This window comes from Ranitomeya variabilis, chromosome 1 (assembly GCF_051348905.1).
Source record: "Ranitomeya variabilis isolate aRanVar5 chromosome 1, aRanVar5.hap1, whole genome shotgun sequence".
Classification (NCBI taxonomy): Eukaryota; Metazoa; Chordata; class Amphibia; order Anura; family Dendrobatidae; genus Ranitomeya; species Ranitomeya variabilis.
In genome coordinates, this window is record NC_135232.1 from 96,163,305 (window position 1) to 96,185,091 (window position 21,787).

The 21,787-nt window shown below is 42.0% G+C and overlaps 1 protein-coding gene across 2 annotated transcripts in view; it reads left to right on the forward strand.

The window, feature by feature from the left end:
• The window catches only part of SREK1 (splicing regulatory glutamic acid and lysine rich protein 1), a 79,140-nt gene that overhangs the window by 18,108 nt on the left and 39,245 nt on the right, over positions 1–21,787 (forward strand). For both annotated transcript variants that reach the window (XM_077286426.1, XM_077286435.1), the window contains exons 3-7: positions 3,351–3,472; positions 11,136–11,168; positions 11,725–11,931; positions 12,539–12,717; positions 19,633–19,763. In XM_077286426.1, the coding sequence (XP_077142541.1) occupies positions 3,351–3,472; positions 11,136–11,168; positions 11,725–11,931; positions 12,539–12,717; positions 19,633–19,763 (672 nt within the window). The remainder of the gene's footprint in view (positions 1–3,350; positions 3,473–11,135; positions 11,169–11,724; positions 11,932–12,538; positions 12,718–19,632; positions 19,764–21,787) is intronic.

Here is a 21,787-nt window from a genome sequence, read left to right on the forward strand (position 1 = left end):
GGATAACACCTTATCCAAGTACGTTCGCTCATCACTAGTCTCCACCCATCAAACCTGACTGACAGCTGCAGATTGTACTGAGCAGTGGGAGAGCTCAGTGGAAGAGAGGAAGCTGCGGAACTGTCAGGAGAGTAATCAATTGTAGAGCAGGAAGGCGCAGTCACCTGTGTGTATTAAACATGCAATGGTTGTAATGCTTCTTTTCACCTATGGAGGCACTGCAGAGAAATGGGACACTTGCTATTAAAATTACAGCTGATCACTTGATCCCTACAGCGTGAGGCCTTCTGATCAAATTATTTTTTAGAAACCCTTCTAACATAGAAAAGGGTAATGAAAAATATATGCCGTACCTCCTTTAAGACTTAAAAAATAAGGGAATGTTATTTGATCATATTTCTTTTTAAACTTTAAAAGTTTGAGCATTGTAAACGATCAGTGGGGAGCATATTAGATTTTACTATTGCCTCATACAGCCAACATATTTTATATCTTTTTTTTTTTTTTGCTGAAAATTTGTGTTTTGAATGGAATTTACCCCACAAAGCCTTTACGTTTAGTGTAAAAAAGCAAACAAAAAAACCCCTGCCTCTACTTACACCATTTTTGTTATTGGCAGAACATTTCCCATTTGACTAAATAGGTTCCACTGCGCTTATTAGAGGGGTCACACCCCTGTTATAGCGAGAGGAAGCCACATCTGAGTATACAGATCCTTGTGTAGTGTCTAGAGATGTAGGAAATGTAGAATTCCATGCCGTCCAATGAAACAAATCGCCCTGTGATTCAGTGACAGCTAGGAGGCAGACCTACCAAAGCGGCAGCACGGATGGAGAGGGGGGTCCTCCTTGTGCCCACCACACCTTTAGGCCACGCGCACACAGTAGCCGCATACTGCAGTGTCGGAGGGTCTGGTGTCGTTATGAGCTCTTTGTGTAGTTTGGAATACACAGTAATATATCGCATGAACAAAAACATTTGTGCAACTAATTTTAGAGCTGCAGTGTTTTTTTGTTTTTTTTAATTGAAAAAAAAGGCAAATTACAAGGAACTCATTTGCAAGTTGCAGTCACATGCGACTTGCATTAAGGTCTGTGACAGGTGAGGCAGAAAATCGAGAACATTTGTGGCTTTATCTGAGTCACGGTAGGTTGCAGGTGAAAATGCGACCCCACAGGAGATCATGAGCTGTAATGTCACAATAGGACACCATGATCTCATTATTCCACAGCTCTGTTTTCCATGTAGTCTTAGCCTCCATGTTGCTGCTCAGTATGTACTGCACAGCATACCGTCCAGAGCGCTGTTTGCCAAGGGAATCAGAGGTCAGAGTGCCGCAGTCATTCTGGAATACCCTGACTTTAAGAAAACCCCTTAATGGTTACATGCCCACAAGGACACCCCCTGTTATAAAAATAATCTCAATGAAATCCACTCTTTACTTGGAGGATCTTATCAAACCCCACTGACTTGTACAGCTCTGGCAAAAATTAAGAGACCACTGCAAAATGTTCAGTTTGTCTGATTTTTCTCTTTATAGCTATATTTTTTAGTAAAATGTAAATTGTTCTTTTATTCTATAAACTTCTGACAGGATGTCTCCGAAATTCCAAGCAATAAATTTTGTATTTTTTTTTCTGACAAACAAAAAAAGAAAAATCCCAGTGGTTTCAGACTTCAAATAATGCAAAGAAAACAAGTTCATAATCATTTAGAAACAACAATACTAATGTTTTAACTCGGGAAGAGTTCAGAAATCAATATTTTGTGGAATAACCATGATTTTTAATCACCGCTTTCATGCGTCTTGGCATGCTTTCCACCAGTCTATCACACTGCTTCTGGCGCAAAAATGTCAGCAGTTCTCCTTTGTTTGATGGCTTGTAACTATCCATCATCCTCTTGATTAGATCCCAGAGGTTTTCAATGGGGTTCAGGTCTGGAGATTGAGCTGCCCATGACAGGGATTTGATGTGGTGGCCTCTTCATTTTTGTCACAGCTGAATTTTGACGTGCTCTGTTGGCGATTTTTCCTTACATATTCCACATCAAAATGTAAAGGTATCATTATGGTATTTCCATCTCATAAAATGATGGCCGGTTCTTTAGGATCTAGGTGGGGGCTTATTGTGCATGAGAATGAAAGGAAACCATGTTTGCCCATACTGCTGTTTTCCCCGCAGGGAGCTGCACTAGAGCCGCATTGCAGTGAATGGGCCTGGCTGCATTTCCATGCACAGCATGTGAACGGGAGCCTCTCCATGCACGGAAACCTGCGTCCCCTTCATTTTTAGCATCAGTAGGCATCTTAGCAGTCCAGCACTGTCACTTTATAACATGGCCATATCCTTGTAGTGTAAATTTACTTGTGTAATTATCAGTTACCAAGCTCTCTATTGAGCAGTTATTGCAGAGTTTAGGATACTTTGTAATGTGTGTTATCCATATATCGTGTCTGTGCCTAATGTTGCATCTCCCATGCTTTTTTTGGCTAGAAGACTTTGCTATAGTTCTGCAATGACTTCTGAAGCAATCTGCACGTCTCGGGGTATTGCGAATACTATGATCACTACTACTTGCTCTGTGGTAGGACTGCGCCCTTCCTTAGCTGGCTTGCATGGTGTTACCTAATCGCCCATAATCACACCGATGAGCACTAAATTCATATTGATTTGTATGGAAGTTTAATTCCCACGCTACTTTGCAGTCCAGTAACCTCAATAATAATCCTACTGAGAAGGGACCATTTATGAGGACTTGTATTTTATTCTCCCTGTTTTTTTGTTTGTTTTTTTTTGTTCTATTTGCTTTTATTATTTCTTTTGCTTCATTTTTATTTATTACATTTGGTAACTTGCATTTTTTTGGGGATTAAACTTTAAAAAATGTTCTTCTTTTCTGTATCTGATGTTCTGTGTGCTATTAGTGATGCAGCCAACACGAACGGTTGTCATGTGTAACACAACTTTCGATCAGCGTGAAAACAGCGCCCAGGAAAATGGCTCCATGCTTGATATCGTTTGGTTCATGAACCTTAAGTTTCCAGTACAGGTGACCCATAGCTCAAAGTGTTAAATACTTGTCTATTCAGTTTTGTAAGTAAAATTCCAGTTGATGAGATTTAGTGTTTTGAAGTTTTCCCTCACTTTTATTTTATTTCCTTGTAGATCAGGGTAATTACAGAAGAGGTGAAAATACCTTGAGTTTTTATTCTTTCTTGATAAGGAAATACTAGTTCTTTTCCTTTTTTTTTTTTTTTTTTTGTTTGGTTTATGTAGTGGTTTAAAATCAGAAATCTTAACGAAGCTGCAGATTTCCACATAATAACATTAAGATTGTTGCCTCTGCAGGTAAAATACCTGAAGAAGCCAAGGCACTTTCTCTCTTGGCTCCAGCTCCAACATTATCCAGTCTTCTCCCTGGTGCAGGTCTGCTACCTATACCTACACCTACTCCGTCTTCACTGGCATCTGTGAGTATTATAGGATACTCTGAGAACGTTTGAATGGCAGATTTGCTATATATGGAATTTTTTTTTTCAATTTGACACTTGTAAAATGTGCGACATCTGGTTATTCAGTATTTATTAAAGGCTTGTTCCCCAAATCACAACGTGGTCTTATAATAATGTACACACATATTTATTAATTTGTGCCAATATAACTAGGCTTTAAATCTGCCCCGTATTTCACATATCACCCCCCCCCAATAATGTCCCCCTGGGCCCTATTTACCTTCTAGTTTCCATTTTAACTGTCCTGCTGTAGTTCCAGACAATCAAATGCAATGAAGTCTTTCAGCTGGCATCCTATAAGCATAGCTCTTATCTGGGACATGTCTATAGCGGAGCTTCTACTGTGTGTGCTGGTAACTAAGAGGAGTGATGTACTGCAGGATGGGCTATGTATAGGAGGTTAAGAGCATAGAAGAACTGAAATGAGTATTGCAGGATGGAGCTCTGTATAGAGGGACTAAAAGGAAAAATATTCTGCAGGGTTGGCATGTACATACAAGGGATGAGAGGAGAGAAATACTGCAGAATGCGGCTGTGTGTAGAGAGGCTAATTGGAGAGATGTATTGCCGGATGGGGCTCTGTATAAAAGGGCTGAAAGAACAGATTTACTGCAGTATGGGGCTGTGTATTGAAGGCATGAAAGGGGAGAAAAACTTGTATATCGAGGGGCTGAAAGGAGGATCTACTGCAGGAGGGGGCTTTATATACAGTGGCAGAAAGGAGGATATACTGTAGTATGGGTGTATATAGAGAGACCAAAAGGAGAAATATACTGTAAGGTGGGGCTGTATATAGAGGTTTGAGAGGAGAGATGTACTGCAGGATGGAGCAGTATATAGAAGGGCTTAGAGGAGTGATACAGTGTAGGATAGGGCTGAGAGGAGTTGAACGGTTTGTTTCCTGCTGCTGCTGAGAGAGTAACGATGTGAAATTCCAAATTCCACACTAGGTGCATATGGCAGAAGATCATTTTCGAACATATGCATCAACAGATGAGGATTTGCACTTTCACTTCACTGATAAATCATCCGTAGTCAATAAACACAGCTCTGCGGTGCCTATCAATTAGGAAGCGTACAGGAGAAATCAGCTACCAATTATGTAAAACCACACAATCAAAAAACAGAGCAAGGAATTGGACTACAGTGGCATGTAAAGGTTTGGGCGTCTCTGGTCAAAATTACTGTTATTGTGAACAGTTTAAGCAAGTAGAAGATGAAATGATCTCTAAAAGAGCTGAAGTTAAAGATGACAAATTTCCTCTATATTTTAGCCCCCCCCAAAAAAAAAAAATACTGGTATTTCTTCATTTTAAAAATTACAAAAAGGAAAATGGGCTAATACAAAAGTGTGGGCACCTTTGTAGATTTGTGTGCTCAGATAACTTTGACCAAGATTTCAGACCTTAATTACCTGTTAGGGTTATAGCTTGTTCACTATCATCGTTAGGAAAGGCCAGTTGATGCAAATTTCCCAGTTTTATAAAAACCCAGCCTCCTCTAACCTTGTGCCAAAAACATAAGCCTTCTGGTCATTTATGCAGCTGCCTAGCACTCTGAAAATGGTGGAGTTCCACAGATCAATAGAAGGCTATAAGAAGATAGCAAAGAGTTTTCAAGTTGCCCTTTCCTCACTTCAGTTGGAAATGTAGTTAAGAAATTGCAGTTAACAGGAACAGTGGGGGTCAAAATAAGGTCTGGAAGGCCAACCAAAATTTCAGTGAGAGCTAGAGGATTGCTAGAGAGGCAAGTCGGAACTCCCCGCTTGACTTCAGAAGACCTTCAGAAAGATTTTTCAGACTCTGGAGTTGTGGTATATTGTTCTACAGTTCACAGACACCTGCACAAATATACCATATTTTTCGGATTAAAAGACACACTTTTTTCCTCCAAAATTTGGGGGGAAAATGGAGGGGTTCGTCTTATAATTCGAATATACCTTACCAGCTGCTGTGGAGCAGGGTCCCAAGGTTGCTGCAGGCTTGGATGAAGGGGTGTTTGGAGGTGTGACACTGCAGGTGTTCGGTGGTGCGGGGACATTTTGTGAAAGCCTGGGACCCCCGCACTTCCATGGTTTACATTGCGGTGGACTCCAGGAAAATGGCTGCTGGGGGCAGCGCTTGCACAGATGGAGATCTTGGGAGATGAGATCTCAGCACCAAGATCTCCATCTGCCATCTGCGCATGCGCCGCCCCATCAGCCATTTTCCCGGAGTCCACCGCAAAGTAGACTATGGAAGTACTGGGGCTCCGGGCTTTCACAAAATGTCAACCGAACACCCGCATCACCGCACATCCGAACACCCTTTTCTCCCCGTCTGGGGTCCGCAGCATCTCCCCACTCCTGCCTCCGCCAGCAGCGACCCTGGGACTCCGCTTCACCTTAGCCACCACCCCCGGTAAGCAATAAGACACAGGGATTGTAAGAAGCACCACCATTTTAAGAAAAAAAAAAAAAATTCCCTATTTTTCTCCTCAAAATTTGAGTGCGTCTTATAACTTTCCTTATTTTTTTATCTTATAATCCGGTGCTTCTTATAAACCGCAAAATACGGTAACCTTCATGGATGAGTCATCAGAAGAAAACCTCTCCTGCATCCTCACCATGAAATCCAGCATCAGAAGTATGCAAAATAACATCTAAACAAGCCTGATGCATTTTTCAAACGAGTCCTGTGTACTGATGAAGTTAAAATAGAACTTTTTGGCCACAATGATCAAAGGTATGTGTGGAGAAAAACACAGAATTTCAGGAAAAGAACATCTCGCCAACCATTAAAGAAGTTGTCCACTTCTAGGGCAACCCCTTCTCATACCCACACTTGGCCCTGATAAAATAAAAAAAAGCTTATACTCTCCTCCCGTGCCTGCGCCGTTCCCATGGTGTCGACACTGGGGCTCCTGTGCTGTCATTGTGACATGTTAGCCTGCACCCAATCAGCGCTGGCACCACCTTCTGTCAAATTGAAAAAGAGGAGGAAGTGAGAGATCAGCTGGAGCCCTGACTTCCTCTTCATGTTCTAAATCCCTCAAACAAGAATTGAAAGACTTGTCTGGCTGCAACAAAGCATTTACAAGCTGTGATGCTTGCAAAAGGGGTGCTACTAGGTAGTAACCATGTAGGGTGTCCGAACTTTTGCATCAGACAACTTCCTTTGTGTAATTTTTTAAATTACCGTATATACTCGAGTATAAGCCGAGACCCCTAACTTTGCCAAAAAAACACTGGGAAAACTTAATGACTCGAGTATAAGCCTAGGGAGGAAAATGTAGCAGCTACTGGTAAATTTCAAAAATAAAAATAGATACCAATAAAAGTAAAATTAATTGAGACATCAGTAGATTAAGTGTTTTTGAATATCCATATTGAATCAGGAGCCCCATATAATGCTCCATAAAGTTTATGATGGGCCCCATAAGATGCTCCATACAAAATACGCCCCATAAGATGCTCCATACAAAATACGCCCCATATAATGCTCCATAAAATTTATGATGGGCCCCATTTGATGCTCCATATTAAAAAAAATAAGCCTTGGGTGTCGCATTCCCCGTACTTATTGTACCCTCCTATCTCTACCCGCTTTTCCTTCTTTTTTCCTCCTCTTTCCCTTTCTTTAACTTTTTCTCCTTCTATCTACTTTTTCTACTTAGTGACATTCTCTACTAAAATAAATGACTAAATATAGCTAGTAATGCATGATTGTCTTCGCTGTTGTTTATATGTTCTAACAATGAAAGTTATTATTGCTAAATTGAAAGTGATATCATTGGCATTGGCCAATAGCACCCGGAACTCGCTGGGACTTTTTCTTCCTGTCTAAATTATGGGTTGTATCCTATTGAGTTTAATAACTATGTTTCAGCATTGTTCCATTGTTTCTATTATCTATTTGCTTCAATAAACCTGATTTATACAAAAAAAGTAAGCCTTCATAGACACATTTGCCCCATACAGTGCTGCATAAAGGTTAGTAAGGGCCCCATAAGACGCTCCATAGAGACATTTGCCCCATATATGGCCCCATAAGATGCTCCATAGAGATATTTGCCCCATATAATGCTGCACAAATGCTGATTATGGCCCCATAAGATGCTCCATAGAGATATTTGCCCCATATAATGCTGCATAAATGCTTGTTATGGCCCCATAAGATGGTCCATAGAGATATTTGCCCCATATAATGCTGCACAAATGTTGATTATGGCCCCATAAGATGCTCCATAGAGATATTTCCTCCATATAATGCTGCATAAATGCTGATTATGGCCCCATAAGTTGCTCCATAGAGATATTTGGCCCATACAATGCTGCACAAATGCTGATTATGGCCCCATATGCTGTTGCTGCTAAAAAAATCACATACTCACCTCTTGTTTCTCAGGCCCCCGGGACTTGCAATATTCACCTGTCCTCGTTTCACCGCCGGGGCGCCACTGTGTCTTCCGCGTCCTCTGCACTGACGTTCAGGCAGAGGGCGCGCACTAACCACGTCATCGTGCCCTCTGACCTGAGCCTCATAGCAGAGGACGCGGAAGACGGAGCCCGGCGGTGGAACGAGGACAGGTGAATATCGCGCAATGCTGCTCACCCTCCCCGTTATACTCACCTGCTCCGGGTGCGGTCCCTGGCAGCTTCCTTGATGGTCTCTCCGGGCGCTGACAGCTTCTTCAAGTGTTGAGCGGCCACCGGTGCCGCTCATTACAGTAATGAATATGCGGCTCCACCCCTATGGGAGTGGAGTCGCCTCCATATTCATTATTGTAATGAGTGGTACCACGTGACCGCTCAACGCTGGAAGAAGCTGTCAGCACCCGGAGACCATCGGAGATGCAGGGACCGCGCCAGGAGCAGGTAAGTATGTCACTGCCGCCGCTCCCCTGCCGACCTCCCTGGGACAATGACTCGAGTATAAGCCGAGAGGGGCACTTTCTGCCTAAAAAAAATGGGCTGAACATATTGGCTTATACTCGAGCATATACGGTACATTATATATATATATATATATATATATATATATATATATATATATATATATATATATATATATACACACACATACATAACAAACACACACACACACACACACACACACACACACACACATATAATGTGTATATATGTATATGGGTGTGTGTATTTTAGACAAAAAAAAAAATATAAAGGAAATATGTAATCTTTAACCCCTTCAACCCTCAAGCCTGTTTTAACCTGCATGACCAGGTCGCATTTAACAATTCTGACCAGTCACTTTATACCTCTGGAACACTTCAACAGATCCCACAGATTTTGGGATTGTTTTCTCATGACGTACTTCATGATAGTGGTTAAATTTGTTAGATAAGACTTGAGTTTATTTGTGAAAAAAATTCAGAAATTTGGCTAAAATTTTGAAAATGTTGCAATTTTCAAACTTTTAATTTTTATTCCCTTAAGCCAGAGAGTTACATCACACAAAATAGTTAATAAATAACATTTCCCACATGTCTACTTTACATCAGAACAATTTTTTAAACATAATTATTGTTAGGAACTTAGAGGGGTTAAAAGTTCACCAGCGATTTCTAATTTTTCCAGCAAAATTTACAAAACAATTTTTTTTAGCGACCACATCACATTTTTAGTGACTGAGGGGCCTATATGACAGAAAATACCCCAAATTGACATCATTCTAAAAACCACCCCTCAAGGTGCTCAAAATCTCAAGAAGTTTGTTAACCCTTCAGGTAATTCACAGCAATTTTTGGTGGAAGGAAAAATTGAACATTTGAATTTTTTTACAAAAATTTAACTTTAGACCCAATTTTTTACATTTTCATAAAGGTATCAGGAGAAAATGGAGACTAAAATTTGTTGTGCAATTTCTTCTGAGCACACAGATCCTCTATACATGGGAGAAAGCTATTGTTTGGGTGCACGACAGGGCTCGGAAGGGATAGAGCACCGTTTGACTTTTTTAACACAAAATTTGGCTGAATTCAAAAGCGGACGCCATGTCGCATTTGAAGAGCCCCTGATGTGCCTAAAGATTGAAAACTCCCCACATGTGAACCCATTTTGGGAACTAGACCCCTCATGGAACTTACCTAGATGTGTGGTGAGCACTTTGAACCTTCAGGAGCTTCCCAGAAATGTATAACATTGAGCCGTGAAAACAAAAAAACACATTTTTTCCAAATTTTTTTCTTTAGCTCCAATTTTTTATTTTCACAATTGTAACAGGAGAAATTGCACCATGCAATTTGTTGTGCAATTTCTCCTGAATACGCCGATACCTCATATGTGGAGGAAAACTACTGTTTGGACGCACAGCAAGGCTCAGAAGGGAAGGAGCGCCATTTGACTTTTTGAACGCAAAATTTTCTGGAATCATTAGCGGACGCCATGTTCCGTTTGGAGAGCCCCTGATGTGCCTAAACAGTGGAAACCCCCTGACAAGTTACCCCATTTTGGAAACTAGACTCCTTAAGGAATGTATTTAGTTTTGTATTGAATCCCCAGGTGCTTCACAAAAGTTTATAATGTAGAGCCATGAAAATGAAAACTCATATTTTCCCCACATAAATGATCTTTCAGCCCCAATTTTTTTTATTTTCACAAGGGTAACAGGAGAAAATGTAACCCAAAATTTGTTGTGGTTGTTCAATCTCTCCTGAGTACACAAATACCCCATATGTGGGGAAAAACTACTGTTGGACGCACTGCAGGGCTTAGAAAAAGGAGGAGTGACGTTTTGGAACGCAGACTTTGATGGAATGGTCTGCGGCTGTCATGTCCCTTTTGGAGAGCCCCTAATGTGCCTAAGCAAATTACCTCATTTTTTAAACTAGACCCTTCAAGGAATTTATCTAGACTTGTGGTGAGCACCTTGAATGCACAGGTGCTACATAGATTTTGTGCGGGCATCACTCCCGGGAGTGAGCGCCGAGTATCAGCTGAACAGCTGGCAATTTTGCGCGCAGATCCTGTGCACACGAAATCGACTGGACGTATCCATACGTCCAAGGTCAGTAAGTACTTACGACCTAGACTTATGGATATGTCCAAAGTCGTGAAGCCGTTAACTTTAGTCCTTTTAGAGATCATTGCATCTTCAACTTGCTTCACAATAGCAGCAATTTTGACCAGGGGTGCTCAACCTTTTTTCATGCCACTGTATACTGATGTAGATGGCAGATGGTAAGATCGGTCAGGCAGGATTATCCTACCCTTAGATTAGCTTGATGGTAATTCAGAGGAGTAGGCTAGTCAGGAGCACAATTGAGAGGGTGGAGAGGGGTCTGCAGCACTGAAGAGAAAACAGTGCTGCTGGGAAATTAGTTTTAGCAAATAAGAAAAGGACTGCCTGTTCATCTATTTGAAGCTGAGTGCACAAAGGGACAGATGAAGATGAAAAAAGACACAAAGGTACAAGAAAGAAACCGCAAGTGAGTTGCATGCAACAGAAAATCAAACACATTTGAAGATGTTTGTGATTCAACTTCAAGGTAAGTTGCATGTCACAATACTAAATCTTTACATGCAATGTGACACTGCTACCTTTTGTTTTTTCACTACTTGTCAGAAAATGCTTTGTTTACTTATTTGCATATCATCAGCTCGTAATTTATCTGATCTTAGGTTCTGCGAAGAGAGAAAGTGGACGTACCACTGGTAAGTAAAACTAAAAGCTAAAGTTTGAGTATGTTCAGACAGTATTTTTTATGTGGATTCTACTCCAAAGCCACAATCAAAATCCGCTTAAAAAACTCATTGAGAAAACCTCCTATTTTCAAAGAGAAAATGCACATTGTGCTATTTTTCTAAATGCTTCAAAAAAGTTACATGTCAATTCTTGAGGGGTTTCTACATGGAAACCGCACCAATTTTGACACAATAATGTGTTAACATCCACACCAAAAACAGCATTGGATTTTTTAGCCAGTAAAATCCCTATGAAAAAAATTCTTATGTGAACATACTCAAATTGTTATTACGATTAAAGGAATTTTCCTCTTCTCCAAAACCATCTCTTTCGCTGATCATCGGATTACTGTGGTTACAACTGTGGATTCCTTTGGCTAGTGATCACCACAATTTACTACTATCTTTCTTGGAGCCTAAGCGCTAAAAAAAACAAAAACAAAAAAAGTTACCCTTCCTCAAATTACTGATGAAACCAATGGTTCTTTTACCGATTGAGTAACCTGACTTTTCATTTTGTTTACAGCTCAGTGTCCCATTCACCACTTTGGCAGCGACATTACCAGCACCACTGGAACCAGTTATTCCGGCTCTTGCACCAGTTCTTCCAGCTCTAGCACCTGCCGTATCTTCTCTTTCTGATTTACAGCAGCCACCTTTAATGGGAAACGTTGACCCCACAAAGGTTGATGAAATCAGGAGAACGATTTATGTTGGAAACCTAAATTCCCAGGTAGTCAGTTTCTCAAATTGTTTTCCAGCACCTTACACTAGCTACAAAAGATCTCATTATTTTTCAGTAAGCCAGGAAATACAAATGGCTGAATAAAAATAATAAATGATGTCCCCATCCACTCACGATGCAAATAAATTTAAATAAACATCAATGTTTATTGATTCATCAGGTCACTACCTTCCATTGCTCCATGGTCCAGTTTTGATGCTCACGTGCCTAGTGTGCACTTTTGGCAGTGGACAGGGGATAGCTCAGGCTTTAGTGTTCCATCATGCAAGTTCATTCTCACTGTGTGTTCTGGTATCTTTCTATCATAGTTAACATAATCATTTTTAGCAATTTGTGCTACAGTTCAGGTTAAGCTTTGTTTTCACATCCATTAATGAGCCTTCGGTGCCTATGACCCTGTTGTTTCACTTATACTTTTGCTAGGAACTAAGCACTGCCTAGGGATCAACCTACAAGAACTGCTGTTTTTGAGATGCTCTGACCTTGTCGTTCAGCTATCACCTTATTATTATTATTATTATACTGTAAAAGCTTGATTTCATTAGTAACTGACATGCACGTTTATGATTTTGTTGATTTTTTCCATGTTTTTCAGACGGCTACAGCAGAACAGCTACTAGAGTTTTTTAAACCAGTAGGAGATGTCAGATTTGTCCGGATGGCTGGAGATGAAACACAGCCGACTCGTTTTGCTTTCGTAGAATTCTCTGACCAGAACTCCGTGATAAGGGCCTTGACATTCAATGGTGTTATGTTTGGTGATAGACCTCTGAAGTAAGTAGAAGTAATCTAAATAGTCTTTCCTATCTTGACGTGTAGCGTGAATTTAAGGCTCGGTTCACATATTTGTTTTATACTATCCATCAACAGGATTCCAGCTTTTTTTTGTTTGTAAAGATTATTGCAGATTACAGTATTATTAATGACGTCAGAAAAAGCCGAATCCTAACTGAAACTGGGCATAGCTGTTATAGCCATGTTAAGAACAAAGTCGTAATGTGTGAACAGAGATTAAAGTGCAGATATTACTACTGTGGAGATGCTTTTCTTAAAAGGAGTCTGTCAGCCCAAACGGTCAGTTTTATCTAAGCACAAAGAATTGTATAGGAAATAGTACCTATAAAAATTGCACTCCGGTTGCTGCCTCGGTTCTGCAGAATCTGAATTTCAAAGGGGTTGTCTCAGGATCTATCTTTAGGAACGCATCACTCCTCTTCCTCTCAGCCTTTTGCTTTGCTGGGGACAGTGCACACTTGAAAATTTACAGTTCAGACTAGCAGACTGGACATGCTGCTGGTCTGAACTGTGCTGTCACCCCCTCTGCTAACAGAGACCTCTTTGCCTCTGCTGCATGGGTGAAGTGTAGGAGGACTGAGTCTGGTCATATTAAGCAATTCGGCCAGCTTCAGAGTAGCGGAAGCAAACTGTAAAGCATAGAACCCGATGCTGTTTGCCTAGGTAGCATCCATGTTGGAACTGCATTGTAGCCAGTAATTTTGGCAACGAGCTGTAAACTAAAATTAATCTGTTCTTGAGTAGTGATGAGCGAGTGTACTCGTTGCTCGGGTGGTCTCTGAGTATTTGTAACTGCTCGGAGATCTAGTTTTCATCGCAGCAGCTGAATGATTTACAGCTGCTAGCCAGCCTCAGTACATGTGGGGGCTGCCTGGTTGCTAGGGAATCCCCACATGTAATCAAGCTGGCTAGTAGCTGTAAATCATGCTGCTTAGGCGATGAAAACTAAATCTCCGAGCAGTTACAAATACTCGGAGACCACCCGAGCAACGAGTACACTCGCTCATCACTATTCTTGAGGATAGAGAGTATTTTTAACCCCTTCATGACACTTGATGTACCTGTACGTCATGGTCGAGCAGGGGTTCCTGACTAACGACATATAGGTATATCATGGCAATCATGCCCAGCACAGGAGCTGTGCTGGGAGCTTGACTTATGTAATGGCTGAACTTCGGCAGTTTCAGCCGGGAGTGTTGCCTGCATGGCCTCGTTTGTTTAACCCATCGATTGCAACATTTAGGGTATATTATATGAGCGATCAGAGTAATAAAAGGTAGTACCCAAAGAGGGACTAATTAAATTTTCTTTTTAAATACGGTATATTATACCAATAAATCCGAATATTTATTTAGACACATTCCACATATTTGGTATCACTGTGTTCGGAACTAACTGATTTCTAAAACTGTCACGCTATTTAACCCCTTCAGAAAACACAACAAAAATAAAAAGTGGAATAAAACATGATCAAAAAGTTGAATGTAAATTATAATGGTATAGCTGAAAACAAGCCCTAATAGAGCTCCATCAGCTGAGACCTAATAAAGCTATAGCTCTCAGACTAAAGCGATGCAAAAACTATTCTTATACCTGCAAAATAGTTTTTATTGTGTAAAAGCACAAAAACATTCTAAATGTGGTATTGCTGTAATCGTACTGCCCCGAGGAATATAGCAGTCTTATCACTTTTACCACACGGTGAACTGCATAAACAAAAAGGAATATTTCTGAATTGCTGCTTTGTTCCTTCCTCCTCCCAAAAATTGGAACAGAAAGTGGTCAAAAAATTATATGCCTAAAAATTATTTGCCTTAGAATGGAAAATGGTCCTAAGAAAAATGTCAACTCGTTCTGCAAAAAGCAAGCCCAAATATGAGTCTGTCAGCAGTAATGTAAGAGAATTGTATATCTCAAGTATGGCGATGCAAAAACTTGCTTTTATTTAAAAAAAAAAAGCATTTGATAGTGTGTCAGCAGCCAAATATAAAAAAACTGATGAGTCTGGTATCGCTGTAATAGCACTGACCCGAAGAATAAAGTCATCTAATCATACCCCACAAGGAAAGGCGTAAAAAACAAAGCCAATTCTTCACCTGCTGTTGATTTGTTAATTTTGCATCCCAAACATGGGCTCACAATTATCCTGTGCTGAGCGCTTACACCGGGGTAAATCTCTGAAATACGTGATTCAAGCCGTACCTCTGGTGGAAGATTCCCTATAATGAAGCAGATGGAGGCACTGTGGACACTGGCCTATGATCCGACAGTGTCCTTCTTTTTAGGTGTGCATAAAAGTGCCGTCGGCCACAGTTTTATGCAATTCTGAAAAGAAGGACACCGCTGAACAGAGGCCAGACGAGTCCAGAGTAACTCTGCTGCCTCATTATAGTGAATAGATCCTTCGGGTTTCTTCTAAATCACGTCATTCAGAGATTTACTTGTGAGAATTCACAAGTTTACAGTCATATAGAGTGACTGCAAACTTTTATATCAAACCTGTACAACCCCTTCAAGTGGCAATTTTCCTATAGGGGCTAAATCCCCTGGAAAGCTTGTATATGTGAGTTTGGGCTAACAGACTTTCACACCCTCGCAGAAATCTTAAACATCTTGACCTACATTCATTCTCTGAATCCCTCCTACCTCTCACTGACATAAGTTCCATACACAATGCGGATGACGCTGCCGCTCTATATAACACCACAATAGCTGTAGCTTTGGAATCTGCTGCCCCACTTACACATACCAAAGCTCGCAAAATCAACAGACAGCCCTGGCACACCAGCCTGGCCAAGGAACTGAGGCGAGCTTCCAGGGCTGCTGAGCGCAGATGGAAAAGATCCCACTCCAACGACCACTTAATCGCATTCAAACAGTCCCTCACTACTTTCAAGACCGCACTCGCCACAGCTAAACAAACCTACTTCTCATCTCTCATATCCTCCCTGTCTCACAACCCTAAACAGTTATTCAACACCTTCAATTCTCTCCTCCGTCCCCCAGCACCTCCTCTCTCCCCACTTATCTCTGCTGAAGACTTTGCCTCATTCTTCAAGCAGAAGATTGATAACATCAGAGACAGTTTTGGTCAACAAGCCCCAGAGCCCTTCCTTCCAACTTCCCTACCCTCCACCTCCAAAACCAACTACTCCACCATTACAGAAGATCAACTCGCCACTCTACTCTCAAGATCGCATCTCACCACCTGTGCACTTGACCCGCTCCCATCCCACCTCATCCCAAACCTCACCACAATCTTCATCCCAACCCTAACCCATCTCTTCAACCTATCACTAACAACTGGTGTTTTCCCCTCAAGCTTTAAACATGCCTCCATCACACCTATCCTCAAAAAGCCCTCTCTTGACCCATCCTCTGTATCTAGCTATCGCCCTATATCACTTCTCCCCTATGCCTCAAAACTACTGGAACAACACGTCTACCTTGAACTGTCCTCCCATCTCTCTTCTTGCTCCCTCTTTGACCGCTTACAATCTGGCTTCCGGTCACTCCATTCCACTGAAACTGCCCTAACTAAGGTCACCAATGACCTCTTAACCGCCAAGAGCAAGCGACACTACTCTGTCCTCCTCCTCCTCGACCTGTCGGCTGCCTTTGACACAGTGGACCATTCCCTATTATTACAGACCCTCTCATCCCTTGGCATCACAGACTTGGCCCTATCCTGGATCTCATCATACCTAACAGACCGGACATTCAGCGTCTCCCACTCACACACCACCTCCTCACCTCGCCCCCTATCTGTCGGAGTCCCACAAGGTTCAGTCCTTGGGCCCCTGCTCTTCTCCATTTACACCTTTGGCCTGGCACAGCTCATAGAATCTCATGGCTTTCAGTATCACCTCTATGCTGATGACACACAGATCTACATCTCTGGACCAGATATCACCTCCCTACTAACCAGAATCCCTCAATGTCTGTCCACTATTTCATCCTTCTTCTCTGCTAGATTTCTGAAACTTAACATGGACAAAACAGAATTCATCATCTTTCCCCCATCTCACGTGACCCCCCCAACGAACCTATCCATTACAGTAAATGGCTGCCCACTCTCCCCAGTCCCACAAGCTCGCTGCCTCGGGGTAATCCTTGACGCTGATCTCTCCTTCAAACCACATATCCAAGCCCTTTCCACTTCCTGCCGACTTCAACTCAAAAATATTGCACGAATCCGTTCATTCCTCAACCAAGAATCTGCAAAAACCCTAGTCCATGCCCTCATCATCTCTCGCCTTGACTACTGCAACCTTCTGCTCTGTGGCCTCCCCTCAAACACTCTCGCACCCCTCCAATCTATTCTAAACTCTGCTGCCCGACTAATCCACCTGTCCCCCCGCTATTCTCCGGCCTCTCCCCTCTGTCAATCCCTTCACTGGCTCCCCATTGCCCAGAGACTCCAGTACAAAACCCAAACCATGACGTACAAAGCCATCCACAACCTGTCTCCTCCTTACATCTGCGACCTCATCTCCCGGTACTTTCCTACACGCAACCTCCGATCCTCACAAGATCTCCTTCTCTACTCCCCTCTTATCTCCTCTTCCCACAATCGCATACAAGATTTCTCTCGCGTATCACCCCTACTTTGGAACCCTCTACCACAACACATCAGACTCTCGCCCACCATCGAAACCTTCAAAAAGAATCTGAAGACCCACCTCTTCCGACAAGCCTACAACCTGCAGTAACCACCGATCGACCAAACCGCTGCATGACCAGCTCTACCCTCACCTACTGTATTCTCACCCATCCCTTGTAGATTGTGAGCCTTCGCGGGCAGGGTCCTCTCTCCTACTGTACCAGTTATGACTTGTATTGTTCAAGATTATTGTACTTGTTATTATGTATACCCCTCCTCACTTGTAAAGCGCCATGGAATAAATGGCGCTATAACAATAAATAATAATAATAAATAATAATAATAATAATTTGAGTACATATTTCTCATTGCAAGCTTATGTAAGCTTTAGTGACCCATGCTCAATACCAGAGCTGCCACCACAAATTTCAGGGCCCCCTTGAGACTCTGCCCAGGCTCCACCCCAGGTCCGCTTCCACCACTTGACCCTTCCACAGTCCCACCACCCACTCCTGGAAAAACTCCACTACTGCACTGCTGTCTCCCCAAAAACACATTAACAGTTCCTAGCAAACACCATATCACATACATAGTCGTCAGCTTTTTTTTTTTGGCCAAAAGATTTTTTTAAGCGTGCAACCACAACAAGGGGTAGACTCTTTCGGCAGGGTTCTACTCTACTCTAGCCTATTAGACATTTCTTATAATTTCCAATCTTTTTTTTTTTTTTTTTTTTTAGGGTTTATTTTTATTTATTTTTCTTCAACCGAATGTGTCGCAAACCTTTAAAATGATGAAAAATACCACATACAAGGTACAAATACCACCACACCATGACCAGACCACATATACTACCACATAGTGATCAAAGAATACAACATACAAGGAACAAATAGCACCACAGCTTGACCGGACCACATGTTACCACCACATAGTGACCGAATACTACAATACTGATAATAAAAAAAAAATACTAATATTACCGTAAGTGCCATTATACACAGGAGCTCTGCACATGGTGTATAGTGTAAGTCTTTGATCTTCGTTTTTTCTTCATCCAGCGCAGACCGCCATAACTTCTTCAAACCAGGAATCGTCTCTGCAGAAAATAAATTATCTAGAGCAACGCTACCAGAGCACATTCCCCAATTTCTACACTACATCAGATGAAAAAAGTGACATAGTGCCGCCTTCCACAGTAACAGGAACCCCTCCCCATTGAAAACAGTATCCTTTAAAATAAAATCATCACAAAATTAATAATATCCCTTAATTAGCCCCACATTTATAGGCTAATGTCCCACATCCTGTCCCCCACGTGTCTCATTTCTGGCCCCCATATAAACATTATATACATTATACATATACACATACATATAAGTCCATGAATAACCTACACCACATAGGTCACACTCCGTTTCAAATTGTTTTAAGAGAACCCAAACAGGAAACATGGAATGTATATTGAAATAGCAAAATGTTATTAATTTATAAACAAATGGATAAAAAATGGATGCCTTCTGTCAGACTAAAAAAAGCAGAGCAACAGACTAGCAACCTGTATTAGGTTAAAAATATAGGAGAAACATGTCTCTCACAGGTGAAGTGTACCTACGATAAAAATTACAGACCTCTACATTCTTTGCAGGAGAGAAAACTTGCAAAATCGGCAGTGAATCAAATACTTATTTTCCCCACTTTGCATACACATCATACAAGCACATGACCTGCACATATACATATTATATACGTATGTATACACACACAGACATATATAAACATTAGACACATGACCTGCACATACTCGCTCACTTCTTCGTTAGTATTTATCCAGTGTCATCAGTGGGAGAGTTCTGATGTTGAAAATCAACATCAGGAGGGAGGGTTGTACACAGGAGACCCCTTTTCATCCCTGCACACCCTCCCGTGTGCAGCTGTTATCTCTCTCACCTCTCCCCAGGATTCTATATATGATACTAATGCATAATCTAAAGGGGTACTCCCCACATTACCTTTGTTTCACCTTTCCACCTTTGCTAATCCAACTGCTTCTGCCTATTACAGCACATGGGGTTTTAGTCATTGGACGAGATTTTCATTATCGTTCATTTTCTTTAGCTCCGAGACATGGGCAACAATGGAAAATTTTCTATAACCGTTCAAAATATGCTGGAAATATGACAAGAGCAGAAATTATTATTTTTTTTTAAGTTTAATTTTTTTCTTTTCCATTAAAAAAACAAAACAAAAAAAAAAGCTTATGGCTAAGAATCGTCTTTACCCCCTTCTAGAATAAATCACTCCAATAATGCAATTGTTAAGCCTCCCGAGCTGACGCCACAAGCTGCTGCAAAGGAGCTGGAAGAAGTGATGAAGCGTGTACGAGAAGCCCAGTCCCTGATCTCGGAGGCCATCGAACCAGGTACGTCACCTGCTGCTGACTCCGGTCTCTGATATCGCTGGGTAGGCGTCCGCTATTTTCTCTTCTAAATAATGTGCGTTGTCATCGTCTGTATTGTACTTCATGTTAATATTCATGGACAGGTCACCCTGAAACTTTCAGATTTGCCAGCTTTTAAGATGGGATGGTTTATTCAGAAAACACACTTTCAAATTCCCCAAGAGAATTTTGAATTAATGTCTTGTCAATAATTTAACACCCCCCCCCCCCCCATCTGTAAGCTGTTGAGAGAATTACAGTTTTCTCTGCTGGAGATTTTGCAGAGCTCGGAATACTGAGCCTTGGATAAACCCGTCCACACTACGGATTGGCAGCTTAGGCTACTTTCACACTAGCGTTGTTCGACGCACGTCGCAATGCGTCGTTATGTAGAAAAAACGCATCCTGCAAAGTTGCCCGCAGGATGCGTTTTTCTCCATAGACTTATACATAGCGAAGCATTGCGACGGAGTGCCACACGTCGCAACCGTCGTGTGACGGTTGCGTCGTGTTTTGGCGGACCGTCGGCACAAAAACGTTACATGTAACTTTTTTTTGTGCGTCGTGTCCGCCATTTCCGATCGCGCATGCGCGGCCGGAACTCCGCCCCCTCCTTCCCGGACATCCGCTGCCCCCGTTGTGCTTAATTAACACACTGTCCGTCGGTACGTCGGGCTGACGGTTTGTGACGGCCCGTACCGACGGACTAGTGTGAAAGTAGCCTTACTCTGTACATTGTATATTGACAGGAAGCTGCAGATCAGTGTAGGGTTCAACGAGGAGGAAGGAGGCAGCTTGTCCTCTACTGATAATCTCCTTCTGATTAAACATTGAATTTATTGAAACAGAAAAACAGCCCAGTAAGTGACTTCGCTGGAATCAGCGTCTCAGGTCCTACATCATACAACAAAATACGGTATATACGCACATATACATATACAGCTTTGGCAACAAATTAAGCGACCACTGCAAAGTTTAATAAAAATCAGCTTCTCTACATGTCTGACAGCCATTCCATTCCAGTGTCAGTTGAATTCCAACCAGAGTACACCTCATTCTACTTAATGTGCTTCTGATTAGGTGATCACCTGAACCAAATCTTATTTAACAAAGGAAAGTATGAAAAACCCTGCTGTGGTGTTCACAATCCTCTTGCAATAGGACAAGCTGGATGGCAAAACAAGTGCTAGTAATGTCCCAAAAGTAATAGGAATGAAAAAAATAACTTTTAACCATGCCAAAGGAATTGAAAAGTCTTGAGTGAGGAAAAGAAAAAGCTCAATTCTTGCTTTACTTGCAGAGGGACACAGTGAGCGTCATGTTGCCTCCATCCTTCAAATTTCTAAGATGGCAGTCCATTACAACAAGGTCAAGCAGCAGAAATTGGGGACAACAAAGCTACAGACCGGCAGAGGGAGAAATTGACTCTCCACTGACTGGGATGACCGTCATCTTATTCGAATGGCACTCAGCAACCGCAGGATGACATCAAGTGACCTACAAAAAAAATGGCAAATGGCACCTACCGTGTTTCCCCGAATATAAGCCAGTGTCTTATATTCTTTTTACCCCCAAAAGTCCCACTATGGCTTATTTTCGGGGTATGGCTTATATTAGCCAAAAAAAAGGCGACTTAGGGGCAGAGCTGGGCTTTACATTAGTGCCTTTTTGGTGCCTTTACACCCCCGTTAGGCTGCCGAAATACCTTTGTGAAGTGGCCGTTTTGTCCTGTCACTCAAGTTGGTCAGGTCGGATGGGCGTGGTCACAGCGCTGTTTCTCCCCCAGAATCCTGCTCATCATTACGTTGGTGGCGTAGTGGTGTGCGCATGTCCAAAGAGAAGATCCACTGCCCAGGAGATTCAAAACAGCGCGGTCTTCGCTATTCGCCGTTTACCGGTGGGCGCGGCCATCTTTCCTGTGGCTGCGTGTGCGCAGATGGAGCGCTCTGCTGCCCGGGGCTTCAGGAAAATGGCCGCCGCGATCTCCATCTGCGCACGCGCGGAAT